At 38.9% G+C, this 20424-nt stretch overlaps 1 protein-coding gene across 2 annotated transcripts in view; it reads left to right on the top strand.

The window, feature by feature from the left end:
• Positions 1-20424, top strand: part of LOC108706619 (storkhead-box protein 2) — a 73712-nt gene that overhangs the window by 34988 nt on the left and 18300 nt on the right. For both annotated transcript variants that reach the window (XM_018243190.2, XM_018243189.2), the window contains exon 2: positions 15651-15803. In XM_018243190.2, coding sequence (XP_018098679.1) covers positions 15671-15803 — 133 coding nt within the window. In that variant the 5' untranslated portion in view covers positions 15651-15670. The remainder of the gene's footprint in view (positions 1-15650; positions 15804-20424) is intronic.

The raw sequence follows: 20424 nt of genomic DNA, 5'->3' as shown, positions 1-20424 counted from the left end.
GTGACCTAAAATATCATCTGACTTTCAAACTAGTCCTAAAAGTAGATGAAGAAAATCTAGTTAAACAAATGAAACAGATTATTATATTTGGTTATGTATTTATTGAAAAATGATCCAGTAACCTATATCTGTGGCAAAAGTGAATCAGTATTCATTGACTGTGAAAATATTAGCCCATTCCTCCATACAGAACAGCTTCAGCTCTTGGATGTTGGTGGGTGTCCTCACATGAACCACTCGCATTAGGTCTTTCCACAACATTTCAGTTGGATAAAGGTTATAACTTTGAATTGGCCATTCCAGAACATTCACTTTATTATTCTTTAGAACGACTTGTGTGTTTACGATTGTTGTCTTGCTGCATGACCCATTGTATCTTGAGATTCAATTCATGGACCGATGTCTTGACATTTTCCTTTAGAATTCTCTGGTATAGTTCAGAATTCATTGTTCCATCAATGATGGCAAGCTGTCCAAACCAGGATGCACAAAACAGGTCTAAACCAGGACACTTCCACCACCATGTTTCACAGATGGGGTAAAGTTCTTGTGCTGGAATGCAGGGTTTTTATTTCTGCAAATGTAATGCTCCACAATTAAGCCAATTATGTTTTTGGCTTCATCCGTCCCCAAAACATTGTTCGGGTATCTTTCTGGTTTTGCCACACGATCTTTGGAAAATTTTAGACAGTCAGCAATATTTTGGGGGGAGAGTAGTAGCTTTCTCCTTGCTACCCTACCATACACACCATTGCCGTTCAGTGTTCTCCTGATGGTGGACTCCACAATTGCTAATTTGAGTCAGGCCTTCTGTTGCTTAGAAGGTTCCTTTGTAACTTATCGGACTATTTTATGCCTTTGGGTTAGTTATCTTTGATGGTTGACCACTTAGTGTAACAACTGTCTAAATTTTTCTCCATTTGTATACAGTCGGTCTGACTGTTGATCGGTGGAGTCCAAACTCCTTAGAGATAATATTGTAGCCGTTATCTCTTTTTCTAAGGACCTCCGACACCTCCTGTGTTCAAGCTATTATACACAGTCACAAATGTGTTGTATGTGTGATGAGGTCTTGCTGGATCCCCGTTCTTAAAATAAAACTGCGTCCCTTCCGCACACCCAATTGCCATCCTATTGACTCAACGCACCAGACTCTTTCACCTTCAAATTAGATTATACTTACTTTTGCCACATGCAGATATGTTATTGGATCATTTTTCATTAAATACATGACCCAATATAATACTTTTTGTTTAATTTGTTTCACTATGTTTTCTACATCTAAGTTTGAAAATCTGGTCACATTCATATAAAATATAAAAAATGTTAAATTTAAAGGGTTCACAAACTTTCAAGCACCACTGTACCTCACAAGAACAAAATTTGAATTAGCTTCAGTTTCTCTAAAAATGAATAAAAAATTGTGATTAAAATAGGCAAATGTATTTTCTATTCCTTTTAGCCTAGCAATGTACCCCATAACAGAATATCAGGCCTGCTATGTTTTTGACAGTGTTATTCCTTTGTAAATCACATTACTAAATGGGTAACGGGTCACAAAATTAAGTAAACCAGTATAAAGCTGGCCATAGACGTGCAGAGATATCCTTATGTCCAATGAACAATCGTGTGGTGCAATCTCCAGACTTACAATTAATCAATCCGATAAAATAAAGTAGTAAAAATAACCAATTAGACAATGTTTTGGCCATTAATTCATAGACCACTATCATACGGAAGAAATAGCAGTGACAGTCACCCATTAATATTGTCAGATAGGCAATTAATGCAGAGAAATTATCGTTGGCCAACCGAAATCTTCTAACCTGTCTAAAAAATTCAAACGGTAGGAAGGTTTTACGAAGATAAGATTCGGAGGTCTTTATCCTTGCGTCTATGGCCAGCTTAAGACTATACACGCATTGTTGTTGATTTTAGATTACCGGTATGGGATAAGTTATCCGGAAACCTATTATCCAGAAAGCTCAGAATTACGGAGAGGCCATCTCCCATAGACTCAATTTTATCCAAATAATCTAAAGTTTCAAAATTGATTTTCTTTTTCTCTGTATTAATAAAACAGTACATTTAATTAATCCTTATTGGATGCAAAAACCAGCCTATTGAGTTTAATGTTTACACGATTTTCTAGTAGATTTAAGGTATGAAGATCCAAATTATGGAAATATCCATTATTCGGAAAACCCCAGGTCCTGAGCATTCTGGATAATAGGTCCCATACTTGTTCTGTATTTATCACCACATTCAGGAATTATTTATGTGGTCTCTTATATTGTAAAATTGGGGTTGGGAGCTGATCATAAATATTTCCTGTTTATATATTTAAGAAGGCATGCCACCCAGGTTTGATTCTATAATTGTAGGTTTGCTGTGAATTTAGAAATCTGTTTAGCTTGTAAAACAAAAATTACTTGTTTTCCTGGCAGTCTGTCTCTTTAATCCGATATGTAAACTTCATTTTATGTGGTGGTATCATTGCCAACAATTCCTGGAGACTTTATTAGGTACATAACACCGTAATGGCAACAATTACTGACAAACCATGCCATTAAGATTTTATTCCTGGGGAGTGCTGCTTTTGTCTACAAACAATTGTTTTCTGTGATTTATCAGTATTGTGTGCTTTGTCTTTTAACAAATACAACAATGGGCTTTTTAATTTGTACATCTCGGACCTTAGGTTTCCTGATCCTCCATTGCAGGGATCCCCAACCAGTGTCTTGTGAGTAGATATTGCTCCCAGTGACCCCAAAGCAGGTGCTCATTTTTGAATTCCTGGCTTAGATTAGTAAGATTTGGTTGCATAAAACCAGATGTACTGCCAAACAGAACCTTTTGTAGGCTGCCAGTCCATATAGGGTTACCAAATAGCCAATAATAGGCTTTATTTGGCCCCTACAGGGACTTTTTCATGTTTGTGTTCCCCCCCAACGTTTTGTACACTTGGGGAGGCCGATATAGAAATTTGATTTTCTTCGGAATTAGATTGGGGGGTTATTTATTAAAAAAATCAAATTTCTAAAACTCGGACAAATTTTACTGACCCGAAAACTCGAATTGAATTTGACCAAACTCAATTCAAGTTTTTTCTCCTAAGAAAACTTGAATGTCAAGCTACAAATCTCCAAATTGGTCATTGGACCTCTCCCACTTATATACATGAATTCGGCAGGTTTTAGGTGGCTTATAGTCAAATTTGATTTCTTAAAGGAGAATTCAACCTGTGGGGGAAAAAACCCGTATTCCCCACCCTCCAGGCTGATAATTTAACCATAAAAAGAATTGAAAATTGGAATTTTCAATTCGACCCTTAATAAATGTGCCCTTTAATGTGGCTCACGGGTATAAAAGGTTGGGGACCTCTGCTCTATTGGGTGTTCCACATAAGAAGCAGAACAATGCAAGCATTGTATCCACATCATACTGATCACCTCTATGTTTTGTCCTTTATAGTGGGCACAGATACAAGGCTCTGTCTGGGCCTTTTTCTTTTCTGGTTTCAAACGAGATTCCAGTTATATTAAAATGTGCGTGCAAAATCAAAATTTTGTTTGTACCATTAAGCAGTTGCAGCTTATTTTCTTGATCATAAAACAATAACTTTGTATGTCTATTTATAGTAGTGTGAAAATGGATCAGAGATTGGCTGATGCACACTGGGCATTTTCAATCATCTGACCAAAACATTTGTAGTCTGAGGACAGGTTCAAATCTCCAGTGATTGCCATCTAAAGGTGGCCATACATGGAGAGATGTCGCCAAACGAGTGAATCTCTCCCCGATATGCCCACCTTGAGATCGGCGATATTGGGCTGATCCGATCGTTGGGCAATAGGGTAACAGGCGGTCGCATCGCGAGACCACATCAACGAACAGATGCGGCCGTGATCCAACGGGATTTTTAGTTCTGTCCGATCGACATCTGAGCCCCATACACGGGCAAATAAGCTGCCGTCTCGGTCTGTCGGCAGCTTTTATTGGCCCGTGTATGGCCACCTTAAGAAATTCTGTTTCAAGTGTTTTCTGGGGAGAATCACCTGACGGGTGTTTCAACCAGCTCTTCCAGGGTGATTCACATTACAGGCCAGAGGAAAGAGGCAACTTTGGGCGACTATTGAAAACGCATTGCCGCGTGTGCATTGCCGCAGGCGATTTTGCGCTGTGGCCTATGGGGAAAAAAACGCTGAGGCAGTTCGGGGAGATAGTCGCGCAAAAGACGTGGCGATAAGTCGCCAGGCAACAAAACCTCCCCGAATCTCCTCGTCTGGCCTTACCCTAACAGACTCCACATTTTTAGCAAGGAAAAGATAGAGCTGTCCAAAATCATTTCTTTAGAAGCGCAATCTATATGTGTGCAGTGTGGGTGATTTGCTTCTATTAAACATGGTGAACTCTGGAAAATGGCTAACTCTATTAGAAACATTTTTTATTTTGCACAGCCTTTCTATTTACCCAGTTTTTATTTTTACACTGATCTGCTCCTTTAAGGAGCTGTTGATGGTGAGTCAAGCCACTCACGCTTGCTGTTTCCCTTCCCAGCTGTCTGCACTGAAGTCATCACTATGTGCCTTTCACACACTGCCTGTTTATATCCTGGAATCATGGGTAAGACATGAGGAAATGTTGCCTTTGCAATGTGGCTGGGGAAAGCATGTACGCTGAAATATTCACCCCCCCCCCCCTCCTTAATCTGGCGTATGAGCACATTGTAACTAGGGGACGATGCTATTGTTATTTTGCAGCGTAGCGATAGGATGATGTAGAATCCGATTCCATGTGGCCAGACCGTTCTGCATAGCTGTCTCTTCATTGATTGGCTCTTGCAAAAATGTGTTCTTCTGTAACCCTCCGTATATGCAAGTATGGTGTTGAAATTGTTTCTCTATTGCTGCGCCTCAACGGTTCTCTATTGCTAAATATTTCCGCATGTAAAGATCAATGGCTAAAGGAACAAGGTTTTATCATGTCTCCCCAATATGAAATGTCAGGCTGTACATTTATAAGACAGACTTTTGTTAAAGGGGATCTCAAACCAAAAAAATGCAGCTTGCATATTAATACTGAGCAGTTCCAAGCAAAATTTGGGTTTACGTGTACTAACAATTTTCAGTAGTTGAGAATTTATTTGTAAATCAGTTTATTTGTAAAGCCGTTTATTGCCTGCTGTATGTAGTCTCCCTGCACTACTGGTTCTTACTCCTAAAGCAATATATTGGCAGATCTGAAGGAGAGTTACATTTTTATTGTTTCAAAACCTTCTCACTAGAGAATACACAAGGTATGAAGAGGCGATTAGTCGCCAGGCGACTAAATCTCCCCGAATCTGCCCGTGTGTCTTAACCCTAAAGGATAAAGATGGGCCAGATTAAGTCACAATGATTGTATTGACCTGTCTTTTTGTAATTTTAAACATGCTAAATCATTCACAAGGAAAGTACATGTTACTGGGGTGGGGTAGGGGTGCCAGATTTGTACCCAGGTTTTTTTTTTTAATAGAGGAGGTTATCAATTTACAGGTTTCCCACTAAAGTAATTTATTTTGGGTGCTTTTTATCTAGCTGGACAGCGTGTGCCATAAGTCATTATTTACTGTGTATTTTTATGTATTTACTATCTAGGTATACAATATGAGCTTTTGATTTATTTAACAGAAACATTGCCAGGCTTGAATAGTATCCGGATGGAAAAGAGTTAACCCTGGTTCCCAAACTGCATGGCAAGCGTTCTCAGCTCAAGCACATTTCTCTTTCAAACCCAACTTGAAAATCACAAGGCTTTATATTTAATTGAGTGAGCAGAATGGGAAAAAGGGGGCGAGAAAAAAAAGAAAAAACCTTTGGTACTGTGAGAAGCCCTATGGGGAGCCGCTGGGACATGTTGCTATGCCAACAAGTTCAGGAGCTTGCCAGCCTGCTTGTCAATGGGCAATATTAGGAGGGAGCGTCCAAATGCAGCCTGCTAGCTGCAACGCGATTGGTCACACCTCTGTTGTCTTTGTGTAGCGCACGGCATGCTGGGTAAGACCCAGAGTGAATGCTCAGTTTGTCTCAAGGCTGCAGTGAGGTAATGCTTTTGAATCTTTTGGGATTACAAGCTTGAACCTCTAAAAAAAAAAAAAAAAAAAAAAAAAGGAAAGAAAAAAAAGACTGCAGTGTAAAGCATATTTATTGCCATTTGCTGACTTTCCTACCCGAGCACATTTTAGCAAGTTATGGAAACAGGGCAGGACTGTGCCGGTGCTGCAATACACTATATAATCAAACGAATTGCAAAATATTCATGGATAGCCTTACTATAGCAGATCTATGTGCATTTTTTTAAATGTAAATTGTAATTGCTAGCAGTCTATATGACTTAACCCATTGGTTGCCAAATGGGGATGTTTGTGTCGTTTTGCAATGCTATGCTGACGGTTTGACATCGAAGGCTTTATTTACGTTGCATTGTCTATTGAACAAAATAGCTGTGCCGTAATTATTCTCCATTTTTTTTCTTCCCCTCGCTGAAATAGTGCGCCTAAGAGAATGCTGCAGCCCATAGCTAAATGTGAAGCAGTGTAATGCAGTCCCTTATTGATCTCTTTGGATGCTTTAAAACATACATCATCCCAGTAATTATCGGAATGTATGAGCTCATACTAAAGAAAGGGGGGAAAAACGGTTTGTTCTGCAATACGCATTTATGTCTTAACGTGTGGTTTTTATTATTCCCCCCCCCCCCTCCGTAAATTTCCTACAGCCCTGTAGTTTCTGAGGTACTTATCTAAAATTCTTATTTCCTTCCACAAAGAAATGCATCACACCCATGTTCCAAATTTCTGGTATGCGTTCATTCAGACATCATGTGGTAGAACTGGGCTCATAGACATAAGAACTGGAAAAAGGAGCAGCCACTCTTGTGCCAAAGCCTGTGTTACTGCACACACAAATTTCATGCAGAAGTTGGAGGCCATAGTACTTCTAGGGTTGCCAACAGGCCGTTATTTTACTGGCCTAGCCGGGAAAACACCTGCTGTAGCCAGTATTGCAAATTTACCAGCAACAACATCGCCGGTAACTTTGTAATACTTGTAGCCATGGCCCCTCATCCAGTAAAAACGTACCAGTCTCTTACTCTTCATCCTTCAAAAGACTCTCTAAATGATGTTACAAAATGCCTTTTTACAATACCAGTTTGTTGCAAGTTTTGCGGTTTGTTTTGTGCTCTGGTTTATTGTAAATGTCTGTGTTCGGTTTTGTAATAAAGGAGACATTGGGTTTCCCACAGTTTAAGGCTACATCCCTTCCTCCAAGGCACAATTAGGAAAATTTCATACAGCAATTTACGTCACACCCCCTCAATTCAGAACCGGTCTATGTTGCTAGTAAAGTCAGTGATTGTTTCCCAGCCTTAGTCATCAATGGAACTTGTTTTTTGAAAAGTGTTTGTTGCTTGGAAATATCATACAATGTGTTTCTGAATGCTTCCTGTATGTCTTTAGAGCAGAAGGTAAACTCAAAGTAAAATGAGCCTTTTAAATATTTAAAAAATTATTTATGTATACTTTTGCCAGAAATATGCTTCACTATTATTTCATTAATATGTGGCTAAACTTCATAGTTGTGAAATTGAATGTATTTGTCTACAATTTTACAATTCAAAATTTTGACACTTTCAAAATGTGATCTGTTTTGACACTTTAAATGTGATGTGTTTGCTTGAATGGTGTTTGGGTATGTGTATGCATTTTACGGCTGTAATTGGAAACCATTTAAGAGTTGGCCTAAACACACATACAGACAGACCCCTGTTAGATGAAAAATGTAATTCCTGAACCAGCAAGTGTTTTTTTTTTTTTTTTTTTTTTTTTTTTAGTTGTAATTTTGTTGTGTAGGCAGCCATCTCGGGTCATTTTGCCTGGTCATGTGCTTTCAGAAAGAGCCAGCACTTTATGATGGAACTGCTTTCTGGCAGGCTGTTTCTCCTACTCAATGTAACTGAATGTGTCGCAGTGGGACCTGGGCTTTACTATTGAGTGCTGTTCTTATATCTACCAGACAGCTGTTATTTTGTGTTAGGGAGCTGTTATCTGGTTACCTTCCCATTGTTCTGTTGTCAGGCTGCTGAGGGGGAAACGGAGGGGGTGATATCACTCCAACTACGGCAGTAAAGAGTGACTGAAGTTTATCTGAGCACAAGACACATGACTGGGTGCAGCTGGGAAACTGACCATATGTCTAGCCCCATGTCCGATTTCAAAATTAGATCTAAAAAATCTGTTTGCTCTTTTCAGAAACTGATTTCAGTGCAGAATTCTGCTGGAGCAGCACTATTAACTGATGCATTTTCCCATGACATTATCCCTTTAATAGCTGCATTACTTCAGGTAATAGCATACTGAACTGTTTTTGTGACTTTTCCCCATTGATAATCCTTATAGCACACCGGGCAATTCTGAGCTCCGTGGGCAGGGGACAATGCAATTGAATAACAGTACTGGTGAATGTTGCCTGTCAAAGTGCACCTGCTCTTTATAAAATGGGGCAATTTTGAGCACTTTGTCAGTAAGATGGAACACTGTGAAATGTCCCTCTCTTATGCTTATGGTAGACGCAAGTAAATACCTGTGTTTTGCAATAATGTTTCACAGGGGTACTTTGCCAATGAGGCGAGTTGAGGCTGTCGCCTCAGGCAGCATCGCCCCACTAGGTACCAGTGGCAGCAAAAATGCTGCTCCTGGTACTTTAAGAGCGAATTTCCAGGGGAGGGGGGGCAGCAGCAACTGCTGCTGCCTCAGGTGGCGGAGGGGCCAGGATCACCCCTGATGTTTCGTTGCATTTGCTGCCACCACTGAGATGTCAATAGAGTTTTGACAATTCTCAACTTTCTGTCACTACAACAGCGAAACCCATCCATGCGAATACGTCTTTTTAGATACTAGGGGTCATTTACCAAATCTTGTTACAGCAAGGGGCTTGTGTGCCTGCACCAAGAAGACAGACAGATGTATTCATGGGTGAGGCACGGATCCTTGGGCTCCATTTTCATGGGTATCAGACAGGGCAGGGTGTAAAGTACAAAAACATGGCAGTTTGCACCTGTTTTTGCACTTTGCATTGCACATTGTGAGCTGCCCGTTCATTTGTAAATCATTTTGTGAAATGCAATTGCTTTACCTACCTTGGGAAATGTGCAAAACTGGTTTAGTGGGAGAAAATGCAAACTGGCAGGAAATTCGAAAATTCTTCTTTTTGTGAACTGCCATCCTGCTACCTGGAAAACACAAACTCCTAGAAGAAATTAGGATAGGTTTGAAGGTTAATGATACTGACATTTGGGGGCCAATTCATTAACTTCGAGTGAAAGAATAGAAGAAAAAAAACGTTGAATTTCGAAGTGTTTTTTTTTGGCTACTTCGACCATCGAATGGACTACTTCGACCTTAGACTACGACTTCGAATCGAATGATTCGAACTAAAAATCGTTCGACCATTCGATAGTCTAAGTACTGTCTCTTTAAGAAAAACTTTGACCCCCTAGTTCTCCACCTAAAAGCTACCGAACCTAATGTTAGCCTATGGGGAAGGTCCCCATAGGCTTGGCTAAGTTTTTTATTTATTTTTTTGGTCAAAGGATATTCGTTCGATCGTTGGATTAAAATCCTTCGAATCATTCGATTCAAAGGATTTAATCGTTCGATCGAACGCTTATTCCTTCGATCGTTCGATCGCAGTATTTGCGCAAAATCCTTTGACTTCGAAGTCGAAGGATTTTCATTCCCGGTCGAATATCGAGGGTTAATTAACATTTGCCCCTTGATCTCTTTAATGTAGAAAACTCAGATTTGAGACTTTCGATCTCAGTTTTAAACTTTCCCCATGCATTTTTCAGGGTAAAGTTTTATTCTTTCATTCTGAGTTTTAAGAACATGATAGGGGATCCATGTATTCCAACTCTTAAGGTGGCCATAGACTCAAAGATCCGCTTGTTTGGCGACATCGCCAAACGAGCGGATCTTTACCCGATATGCCACTAACTGCATGGCTATATCGGGGGTAATTCGAACGTTCGGCCGTATTGGCCGAACGGTCGAATTACGATGCGCCAAGGTGCTCCGACGGGTCGGTCAGGTAAAAATCCAACCTTCCCGATCGATATCGTGGCCAGATATCGATCGGGAAGACCCGTCGGAAGCCCCCATACACGGGCAGATAAGCTGTCAAATCGGTCCAAACGACCGATATCGGCAGCTTTATCTGCCCGTGTATGGCCACCATTACTTTTATTTTGGAATCCACACCTAGAGGAATTCCAACTTTCTTTTCCATTGTACCCATTGTTACTGCAATGAGAATTTTGTGAGGTACAATTCCTAGCTATGTGCCCAACTTTGGAACACGCATAGCATCTAAACCGTTTCTTTCGTGTACATTTTGTACATGTACTGTACATTTCTCCGGTTGGGATACCTGTATGTCAAACACCCTTTCATTGCCAGGCTGCTTCCTGGCTTGTGTAGGTTTATAAACCTGTTTTTTTTGGGGGGGGGGGGGGGGGTTTCGCAAGGTCCTGCTTTTGTACTGCAGTCCTATTTTCTCTAGAATTTTTAATTGCCCTGGCTTGTCGCAAACGTTCTACACTAGGTAGATTACCTTAAAGTTCTGATTTATCTTTTTTACTGTTATAATTTCTAGCATTTTGCTCACCAACAGCAGAAACCATATTCTTACTTGCTCCTAACTGAGCTTTTAACAATTTAAATGATCCGCCCCTGCTTTTCTAAAGGTTGCAACCAAACTTCCTGCATCCCTCAGCGTTTTGTTTGAGCTGCTCATTTTCCTTGCATACCTGCTTGTTTTCTGCAGTTGTTTGCTGGTTGCTAACATTAATAGCAGCAGCATTTTCTACAGAAAATTCTAGAGAATCTACTACATCATTTAAATAAACAACCTTTTCCTACAGATAACATTTTATACTGCTCTGCTATCCAACAGGCAGCAAAAAAAAAGTGCACCATTACCCTTTGACTTGGACATACATTTTTCATTTATTGTCCTGGCCACATACTCTTGAGCCTTAAGGTGGCCATAGACGCACAGATAATATCGTATGAAAGGAATTTTCGTACGACGTTCCTTACATGTATGGTGGAAAAAGAACTGACCTATATCAGCAGAAGACTTGTATATCGGTCAGCTCATCAATCGGGCTTGACGGAATATTTTGATCCGGTGCCTTTGAAGGCACCCAAAGATTGTCCATTGTTAGTGCTGAATCATCAGATACAGGTAGAATTCTATTGTTTCTACCTGTATATCTGAGGATTCTGCTCTACGCGTGTGTATTTTCCAAGGAGGATCGTAATTGTTGTGTCTATGGCCACCTTTAGCCCATGGATCTGGAGATCCTTGCGTTCATTTAACATTCTGTCCTGAGCATTTGACCATGGGCATCTTTATAGCTAACACTTCCATGATTATTTTAAGAACAATTAAAACCACACAAAACAATCAATGCATTTACTACACAATATTACACACTTACAGTTTAAATATGGATTAAATGTGATGCATTGTACTCCATCATTAGCTCGCCACTGATTTTATATACTATTTTATTATTAATAATAATATACCTCAACCCTCTTACTAGGGTTCTGGTTCTTTTGAACAAGCAGACAAAGAATCCACACCAATAAGTGTATATTAAAATGATTATATTGTAAAATAAATAAAAACATTGTTCAACATAAATTATTACAGTAAGACTAGACTAATTACAACATTTACAGTTACAAATTATACAAAACCAATGTTCTAAACACACTGATTACAAGTAATGCTATTATGCAGAGAAGTAAGTCATTTTATACTATGACCTGAGGCAAACAAGTTAGGGACCGCCATATGGGGTTTACCTTGACGTGGTATGGTGGCTTTTCAACTTTATGATCATAACTTTATAACTAAAAACCCGTTTTGTAAACACATGTACTTGCATTTATACTGAAAAATTCGTGCGACTTCGGAAAACGAAGGCGAATAATCTCCCCTGAATCTGCTCGTGTGGTCAGACCCTTATCCTGAGTTCCCTGGACAACTGCTTCCCTATTAAGTATCAAAATCAAGATACCAATTTCCTTTAAAATATATTTAGTGGAACCAAATGTTTGTAAATGTATAGAGAAACATTGTAAAAATGGGTTTGCAGCTCTGCTTTTTGCTCACTGCAGTGGAAAGATCAGCAGGTAACCCATGACTCCCTTTGCTACTTGCAATGCTAATCATTCACAGGGAAATGACCCACATTTGTAACTTTATAATAGTGCTTAAAGGTGGCCATAGATGTAACAATTACAATCTTTCTTGGAAAAGATATATTTACAAGAAAGATCGTTCGTTTTAATACACACGCGTGAATTCTACGTGTATCCGACAATTCAGCACCAACAATGTCCGATGTTTGGGTGCCTTCAAAGACCCAATTAAATTTTTCGCTTGGGCAGACCGATATCCAAGTCTTCTTCCGATACCTGTCAACTTGTCTCCCCACATACACGCACCAAATATCGCACGAAAATTTGTTTTGTACGATATCTGTACTTCTATGAACACCTTAAAGGGATACTGTCATAGGGAAAAAAATATTTTTGTCAAAATGCATCAGTGGCTTTGAAAGTTGCAAAAAAAAAATTTTTCTTAAAAAAATCTCACAAAATAAAAAATGAAGACCAATTGAAAAGTTGCTTAGCGATTCTATAACGTACTAAAAGTTAACTCCTTAATTTTGCATTGTTCCAAAAGCCTTTCAGACATCAATGCGCAACTCACTGATTGGACAACAAGCTTTTATGCATCTCGTTTTCTTTATAGTTAGACGGTACTATAGAAATATGAACTTATTCTGGCTTATTCATTCACTGAGAGAAGCCAGGGACATTCTGCAACTCGTGCCTTTGAAATCCCTCTGGCAGGGAAGAGATTAAGTAAAACCTGTTTGTAGCAAGAATCAACAAAAGTTAATGGACTACACAAATGAGGTGAATGAAGCGGTTCTTTGGCTTCACCACAAACTCCCTTTTTGTTTAAAGAATGAATGTTGTGCTTTTCAACCATATAATGTTTTTTATTTTCTCTGTGTCTTTGCACTAGGAGAAAATAATGTTGCTGCAGGCAATGCATCAGTGCAATATGTCTTTATTGTTATATATGCTGCACAACCGGGACAAGAACCTCTGTGGCCTACTGGTGGGGGGGGGGGAAGTTACGCTGGAAAATTTTAATTTGCAATATCTTAAAAGCTCTTTGTTTGACATTGCCCTGTTCGCTCAGAAAACCTTGTATAAAGTATAGCAGATTTTAAAAGGTTTTAAAAGGTTTTAACATTTTTTTGTTGTTTAGGCTGAATACAGAGAAAACAAATGGTACATAGCCATGAAAAGTCATATTATTTAAACCATTCTCTAATGATCCATGGACGACCAATGCTGCAAGCAGATGAACAAACTGAAGAAGCAGCTGTCCTCTGCATTTAACAATTTCTAGCTCAGAGTAGCTTGCTGTGGAGTGTATTTCATTAAGTTTGGAATTCTGATGTGTGTGTATATAGGAAAAATACTACTTTAGTTCCTAGAAAGTGTATTTTGATCCTTTTAATTTATCATACGTTATGCCAAACTTTTATCTTTAATTCTTTAAAGGGGTTGTTCACCATTGAGTTAACTTTTAGTATGACATAGAGAGTGATATTCTGATATAACTTTATTTATTTGGGTACTTCAACCATCGAATAGGCCAAATTCGACTTCGATTCGAATTGAAAATACTTTGAATATTCGACCATTCGAAAATCTAAGTACTGTCTCTTTAAAAAGCTTCGACACTTTGCCACTTTAAACCTGCCGAATTTCTATGTTAGCCTATGCGGACCTCCTAGAACCTAGTGCCAAAATTTGGCTAAGTTTTAAAAAGTCGAAGTTTTTTTTTTTGAAAATCTTTCGATCGATTGAATCGTTCGATTTGAAAGATTGCTACGATCAATCAAACGATTTTACTTCGACCGAAAACTGTCAAAAGATTCAAAAAGAAAAGTTCGACTATTGAATTTGGCCAATTCGATGGTCGAATTTCGAAGTTTTTTAACTTCGAAATTCGACCCTTGATAAATCTGCTTTCCAGACATAAACTATAATAAATTCTAAGATAGATTATATAACATTTTACTGCAGTGCATTTAAATCTGCTGGTTGTGTTGGCGTTAATCACAAAATGTAGCTGAACCAATGGGGCATTCTAAACACGAGAATTGTCGCATATTCTGCACCAGCTTTTTGTAGACCCTCGTAGAAAGGATTGGGCAATTTAAAGGAAAACTATACCCCCCAAACAATGTAGGTCTCTATTAAAAGATACTGAGTAAAACAGCTCATGTTTAAAACCCTGCTTCATGTAAATGAACCATTATCATAATAATATACTTTTTTAGTAGTATGTGCCATTGGGTAATCATAAATAGAAAATTGCCATTTTAAAAAAGAGGGGCCGTCCCCTGAGATCGTAAGATTCACTGTGCATACATACAAACCACATGTAAGGTCACATGAGCCAATTCACAGACAGAGTTCTGCCTTTTGCTTCCTCACTTCTTCCTGTTACAGTTAGTGTTGTAGTATTTCTGGTCAGGTGATCTCTGAGGCAGCACTGAGACCATTCCGAAATGGTGGCTCAAGGCAAGAGATGTAAAAGGTCAATATTTATTTAAATATATATTCCAGTTTGGTAAGATTCTTCTATATGTCATTCAATTTGATATAAACTATCTGTTGCTTAAGTATTCATTTTGGGGGTATAGTTTTCCTTTAAGGTCCTTCAAATTACAGTTCCTAGCATTACTCCAACAGCTGTGCACAGCTAAAAGTTACAGTACGGCAAAGTGAAACCAGCCACATTTATATGCACCAACAGCTAGAATTTTTCTCAACCTTAAAGGGGAACTATTGTGAAAATGTAATATTGGCTTCAGCATATTGAAATGAAAAACTTTCTAAATACAATCAATTAAAAATTCTGTACCGTTTCTGAAATCAAGTTTATCTTCACTATTCCTCTCTCTGTATCTGTTTCTCCTCATTCTGTCTTCATTCAAGAGTTGAGTCTCTGATAAATGATCCAATATATCTTATAGGGGGCTCCTTTTGCCTAGAAGATGTATTAGAGCTCACTCTATTAAAATCAACAGACATCATGTCTCTCTACATGCAGGATTTGTGCAAAAGGCAGTTAAGTTTTTACTGGAATCTGTTATTTGATTTAGCTCTAATTCATCTGCTAGGAAAGGAGCCCCCCTATAAGTTATATTGGATCATTCACCTGACACCCATCTGCTGCATGAAGACTCGATGAAGAGAAACCAATGCTGAGAGAGGAATAGTGAATAAAAACTTGATTATTTCAGAAACGATACAGAATTTTTTTTATTAGTTTTATTTAGAAATTGTCTTACTTCAGTATGAGGAAGCTTATATTAAATTTTAATTTTCCCAATGGTACCTCTTTAACCAAGTAAATCCTATTCTATACAACTTTTCAATTGGAAATTATTTGTCTTCTGTTCAGACTATACCCATAACAAAATGTTTCTCTTTCTTGCAGGTGATGTGTCGCCCATCAGCATGTCTCCAATCAGCCAGTCACAGTTTATTCCTCTTGGGGAAATCCTATGCGTGGCCATCTCCGCTATGAATTCAACTAGAAAGCCTGTCAACCAGGAAGCACTAATAGAACACCTGACAACTTTTTACCCAGGTGCTGAATATGTCCTTGTCAGAATCTTTCCATTTTTCATCTTTATTTTAAAATTTCATTTGTATTGTAGTGGATATCAGATCTTGGGGTTATAATTCATCATAGAACTTGCCACTTTGACCTTTCTTAACCATCCCTTGTCAGTTTTTTTGTTTAGGGCAAGGGTGCACAAAGTGTTGGCTCCGCTGTTCTCAGCATGCATTTTTTAAGTAGAGCCAATGCTCCTTATGCCCTTGCCTTTAGGATCCTGTGCTGAGAGGATTTTTAGGTACATACTTTTATTAAAGGAATTCTGTCATGATTTTTATGATGTAGTTTTTATTTCAAATTGCACTACATATAATTTACTCTACCGTCTACCGTATAAAATTTAATTCCTGAACCAGCAAGTGTATTTTTCAGTTGTAATATTGGTGTGTAGGCGCCATCTCAGGTCATTTTGCCTGGTCTTGTGCTTTCAGTAAGAGCCAGCACTTTAGGATGGAACTGCTTTCTGGCAGGCTGTTGTTTCTCCTACTCAATGTAACTGAATGTGTCACAGTGGGACCTGGATTTTACTATTGAGTGCTGTTCTTAGATCTACCAGGCAGCTGTTATCTTGTGTCGGGGAGCTGCTATCTGGTTACCTTCCCATTGTTCTGTTGTTTGGCTGCTGGAGGGGGGCAATATCCCTCAAACTTGCAGTAAAGAGTGACTGAAGTTGATCAGAGCACAAGTCACATGACTGGGGGCAGCTGGGAAACTGACTATGTCTTGCCCCATGTCAGATTTCAAAATTAAATTATAAAAACAATCTGTTTGCTCTTTTGAGAAACTGAATTCAATGCAGAATTCTGCTGGAGAAACACTATTAACTAATACTTTTGGGGGGAAAAAGCATGTTTTCTCATGACAGTATGCCTTTAATATTAGCCTTTCCTTCTTCTTTAAGTGTAATGTCTTTTTAGGGTTAGTCCACACGAGGAGATTCTGGGAGATTTTGTCGCCTGGTGACTAATCGCCTCGTCAGTCCACACGAGGAGATTCTGGGAGATTTTGTCGCCTGGTGACTAATCGCCTCGTCTTCTGAGCGACAATCTCCCCGAACTGCCTCAGCGTCTTCCCATAGGATACAATGAAAAGTCACACGCGGCGATGCGTTTTCAATAGTCGCCCCAAAGTTGCCTCTGAGGCCAGGCAACAAAATCTCCCCGAATCTCCTCATGTGGACTAACCCTAAGTATCACAAAAAGACAACATCTAAATACAGGCCCCACAGAATTGATTTGCTATGTCAGCTGCTGTTTTATGACATAACTATGTTTTTTCCATGCTACTCTTGCTTTGAAAAGTGCTGACTCGAGCTATCTCATTTTGTGAACAAAAAAAAACATTTTGTTGTGTTTTACAATCATGCCTGGAAATTTGGGTTCATAGTGATTTTATTGCAAAAGCAAACCGGATTAATATTTGATATTTAGTAGTATGCACAGCTGCTTTGATTAGACGTTTCCTTTTTAGAGCTCCACATTTCATCTGGTTTGTTTCATTTTAAAGACCTTTTTAAACTTCAGTTTTAGTCACTTTTAGACATGCCATGAGAGCGCGGAGAATAACCTTTACTAATATTTCTGATGTTCGGGACTAGCTGCCGCCTTGTGGTTATTCTTGAATGTCTGTGGTTATTGGCTGTTTCAGACTTTCTGGCACTAAAGTGTTTTCATCTGTCCCACTGCTGCTGCATAAATCTGTATATTGACATTTTGGCAAGGTGGTTTTTGTGGTCATTCCAAAAAGGAAAAAAAAAATCCTGGGGTCATAAAGGTTTAGAGCGTATTGAGTTCATATCTGAGTGCTTTTATTGTTTACATTAAATCCATATGGCTTTCCAGTTCCTTTTGACCTGGCAGGGTTCTGTTCTTTTTAAAGAGTTTGTTTAAATTACTACTCTCTGAAATAACATTTATTAGCTGAAACTTGATTTTAATGGGTAAGGATTCGGTAAACCATAACGCTGACCTCTCTCATAAGTGGTATGTTCATTAATGCAAAGTTATGTTGCTGTCAGGCACAAAAAAAAATCAGTGTTTTGGGCCTTGTTCGGACTGATCATTTTTTGCCCTTAGTTTTCTTAAATATTTCAGAGACATAAGTGAAGTGGGGAAAAAAGCAGTGTGCTCTATTCTACCATTCAAACCGTGACAGCCTTTTGCCCATGCTTGTGACTTTGCTTATGCTGTGGACACGTGTTAAAAGACCAGTAACATCAGTTTTTATTAAAGATTAAAGAACGAAAAAAAAAAAAACCCCAGACATATTAAACTTTTAAATCGCTAAGTCTTTATTAAGAAATAACTTACCCAAACTTTGCCTGCGCTCCTCTTCAGAAAAGGTGATCCATCGTGCGGTGCTCAATTTCTCCTCCCTGCTTTCCTTATAGGAGATAGCCAGGGAGGAGAAATCGAGCGCGACATGATGGATCGTCGCAGTGTTGCCTTTTCTGAAGACGAGCGCAATCAGAGTTTCGGTTATTTCTTAATAAAGACTTATCCTTGTGGTTTTTTTTTTTCGCTCTACACTAACTAATTTTTTAATTTAAAAAAAAATTGTTACTGATCCTTTAATGCAAATGTGCCTGTCTTATATGAACATCTTTACTAACCTCTTTCTGCTGTACATCTAGACATGCAGCACTCTGTATTTTGTTTAAAGGAACAGTAACACCAAAAACAAGTGTTTTAAAGTAATGAAAATATCAGGCACTGATAAAACTGATGTGTTTGCTTCAGAAACACTACTATAGTTCATATAAACAATCTGCTGTGTAGCAGTGGCGGAAATTGAAAAAAGGCTTATGTGGCACAGGTTAAGGGTCAGGGCACACACTCAGATTCGGGGAAATTAGTTTGCCCGGTGACAAATCTACTCTTCTTCGGGGCGACTAATCTCCCCGAAATTGCCGGTACGATGGCACTTTGTGCGCTTCGTTTTCCAAAGTCGCCTGAAGTTTCCTTGTAAGACAACTTCGGGCGACTTTGGAATACGAAGCGTTCAGAGTGCCATCCCGCTTGGCAGGAGGCAGTTGGGGGGGGGGGGTTAGTCGCCCCAAAGAATGGGAGATTTGTCGCCGGGCAACTAATTTCCCTGAATCTGAGCGTGTGCCCTAACCTTAAATAGTGAATAACAGATAACACCATTATATTCTACAGAGCTTATCTGCTGTGTAACCTGAGCCTTTTCTCCTTTGAGTGGCTGCCCTTATTGCTACACAGCAGCTTATTTATGTGAACAATAGTAGTGTTTCTGAAGCAAAAACAACAGTTTTACCAGTGCAGGGAAACACTACATTATATTTTTATTACATTAAAACTTTAATTTTTTGATGTAACTGTTCCTTTAACTTAGGGATGCACCGAATCCACTTTTTTGGATTCGGCCGACCCCCGAATCCTTCACGAAGGATTCGGCCGAATACCGAACCGAATCTGAATGCTAATTTGCATATGCAAATTAGGGGTGGGAAGGGGAAAACATTTTTTACTTTCTTGTTTTCTGACAAAAAGTCACGCAATTTCCCTCCCTGCCCCTAATTTGCATATGCAAATTAAGATTCGGTTCGGCCGGGCAGAAGGATTCGGCCGAATCCGAATCCTGCTGAAAAAGGCCGAATCCCGAACCGAATCCTGGATTCGGTGCATCCCTACTTTAACTGGCTATTGGCTTCCTCTAGATTTGCCTTGCCCTAATCTTCTATAGAGCCATGCTGGGGACATTATAAAGAAGCAGATACTCAAAGCAGAGCATTCAGGATTTTAAGGGTCAGTGTAGTCCAAGGCCTGCTTATTTAGTAAGAATAGATGTCATATATGCATCTGCTTGAGATCCCGAGCATGTCTGCTACTGCTGTCTGTATGAGGCAAGGGGCAATCTCCCTTCATTCTGTTAATGACATTAATTCTTGTAGAAAGGAAAAATGTGCCTGGACTGTGTATTCCAATGTTCTGGAAATTCATATATACAGGTATGGGATCCCTTATGCGGGAACCAGTTATCTAGAAAACCCAGAATTACGAAAAGTCTCCCATAGACATTCATTTTATCCAAATAATCCACATTTTTAAAAATGGTTTCCTTTTTCTTTGTAAATTATTTTTTAAATGTTTAATTATTTGATTGAAATGGAGCCTGTAGGAGGTGGCCCGTAATTGGAATCTTCTGGATAATGGATTTCTGGATCCATAACTGTACTGTAAGCTCACTAATTATATACCATCAGGGGTAAACTGATGCACCCATAAAGGAAAAGTGGTAATGCCTTCACTATGAATAGTGTACATAATTGCATTTAAAGTGGTTGTTCACTTTTGGATTAACTTTTAGTATTACTTAGGAATATTCTGAGACAATTTGCAATTGGATTACATTTTTTGTGGGTTTTGAGTTTAGATTTTTATTTAGCAGGTTTTTAGTTTGTAATTTCAACAATCTGGCTGCTAGGGTCCAAATTACCCTAGAAACCATGCCCTGATTTGAACAAGAGACTTGAATATGAATAGGATAGGCCTGAATAGAAAGACGACGAATAAAACGTAGCAATAACTATACATTTGTAGCCTTGCAGAGCATTTGTTTCTAGATGGGG

Source organism: Xenopus laevis, chromosome 1S (assembly GCF_017654675.1).
Source record: "Xenopus laevis strain J_2021 chromosome 1S, Xenopus_laevis_v10.1, whole genome shotgun sequence".
Taxonomy (NCBI): Eukaryota; Metazoa; Chordata; class Amphibia; order Anura; family Pipidae; genus Xenopus; species Xenopus laevis.
Note: the sequence above shows the minus strand (reverse complement) of the source record. Positions and strands in the feature narration are given on the sequence as shown.